This window comes from Solanum pennellii, chromosome 12, assembly GCF_001406875.1.
Source record: "Solanum pennellii chromosome 12, SPENNV200".
Classification (NCBI taxonomy): Eukaryota; Viridiplantae; Streptophyta; class Magnoliopsida; order Solanales; family Solanaceae; genus Solanum; species Solanum pennellii.
In genome coordinates this window covers 56,770,267-56,772,269 of record NC_028648.1, presented here as the reverse complement: position 1 = coordinate 56,772,269, position 2,003 = coordinate 56,770,267, and the positions used below count along the sequence as shown (strand labels likewise).

The following is a 2,003-nucleotide window of genomic DNA, read 5'->3' as shown; positions in this document are numbered from 1 at the left end:
CATATATATATATATATATATATATATATATTAATTTCATGTTCTCTTTTGAACCACGTTTTTAATCTTGATTTACTTATTCTTTTAAAAAAATCACAATTTGAAAATTAAGAAATTTATAACATTGAAAATTAGTTAACTACGCCAACAAAAAAAAAACGAGACAAGAAATTAAACATGAAGCATGTAATAAAATACTCTCTTTTTATATTAGTAACAAATTCTTTTTGAATAAAAAGTAGGGATAATGCACAAGTATCGCCTCAATCTATGTCCGAAATTTCAAAAACACATTTATACTATACTAAGGTCCTATTACCCCCTAAACTCGGCCACCACATGATAGCTGACGGCCACGCTGCAAGCAACTTTTTTGTCGCGTGGGGGCAAGCAACTTTTTTGTCGCGTGGGGGCAAGCATGTCGAGGGATGGAAATTACACCCCTCCCGATGAACGACCGTGCTATTTTCCGCCCTCGAAATCCACCCCTAGTCGAATACAACCATGTTGGGGCCGAATTCGTGTCCAAATTAGTAAACAAAGAGTTAGTCAAAGTCAACAACGATCAAAATAAAGAGAAAAATATCATAGTCCACAAAGTCCATTTCACCTTGGAGTTCCTACGGAAACTCAAGGCACATGCCTCTTTTATGAATGGAAAGGCCAAAACTTATAGCACGTTCGAATGTCTTATAGCCCATTTGTGGAGGGTTATTACAAAATCGCGTGACTTAAATGCGTTACAGAATACCCAAATTCGAATATCGATTGATGGAAGGAGAATAATAACACCTAGGGTTCCGGATGAATTTTTTGGTAACATAGTGTTATGGGCATTTCCAACATCAAAAGTGAAGGACTTACTAGATGAACCACTTCACTATGCAACAAAGATTATACATGAGGCAATTACTAAAGTTGATGACAAATATTTCAAGTCTTTTGTTGATTTTGCAAATGATGAAAAAGTTATGACTAGACAAGATTTAATACCAAGTGCAAACATGAAGAATGATTCACTTAGTCTAAATTTGGAAGTTGATAGTTGGTTGAGGTTTCCATTTTATGACTTGGATTTTGGTACTGGTTGCCCATTTGTGTTTATGCCTTCTTATTATCCAATAGAAGGGATGATGTTTCTTGTGCCATCATTTATTGGAGATGGAAGCATTGATGCTTTTATTCCTTTATATGAACACAATCTAACAAATTTCAAGAAAATTTGTTACTCTCTAGATTTGAAAGCAAAGTGAGAAGAGCTACTGATGGGGTAGGTGGGGGTGTTTTGGTGTATTTTGTTGTTTTTAGCACATAGTGATTTTATTGATTGTCATGTTGATGAGATACGTGTGTGTTTTGGGAAAAAAGTTTGAGTTGACATTTTTTGTAATTTTATTTATATATATTAGTGATTGAGGAATATTGATTGGTTGTTTTTTCATTTTCCAAGGCAATTTGCTTCCTTTTTTTTTTTTGTTAGTTTGTAAATATTTTGATTTTATGTTTGGTGTCTGATATTTGATATCGATTAATTTTGATTTGAGTTTAATATATTATCAATCTTGTAAACTTATTAAAAACTTTCACCAAAATTATACTTAGAAACTTTTTCTGAAAGATAAAAAATATTTTATCTTGTCTCACCTAAAAGGACAAAGGTGGTAGGCTATTTCCTTATTTGACATGACTTTCATTTTTGGTTTCATATGGTGAAAAAATTGGAATTTCAAGTCATTAATTGCCCCATGCAAATTTTTCTTTGAAATACTATGGAAAGAGAAATGATTTTTAAAAAAGAACTATGCATATTTTTCTTGGTTAAAATTGTCTCATTTGATGTAATTAATTTTTTTCCCAATAAATATGTCAATCACTACAAAGAAATTAAATTTCCACAAGAATTTGCTAGAATTAAAGAAGAAGAAAATAGTTCCAAAAAATTCAATGTATCTACACACATCAATAAATTAGTCTAAGTGAGACTAATTATTTAAATAATTTGA

At 31.4% G+C, this 2,003-nt stretch overlaps 1 protein-coding gene across 1 annotated transcript in view; it reads left to right on the top strand.

The window, feature by feature from the left end:
- Positions 1 to 1,281, top strand: part of LOC107006388 (agmatine coumaroyltransferase-2-like) — a 2,758-nt gene extending 1,477 nt beyond the window's left edge. Inside the window, exon 2 of the mRNA XM_015204953.2 lies at positions 366 to 1,281. Within this exon, the coding sequence (XP_015060439.1) occupies positions 366 to 1,253 (888 nt within the window). The 3' untranslated portion in view covers positions 1,254 to 1,281. The remainder of the gene's footprint in view (positions 1 to 365) is intronic.
- Positions 1,282 to 2,003: the final 722 nt, after the last annotated feature.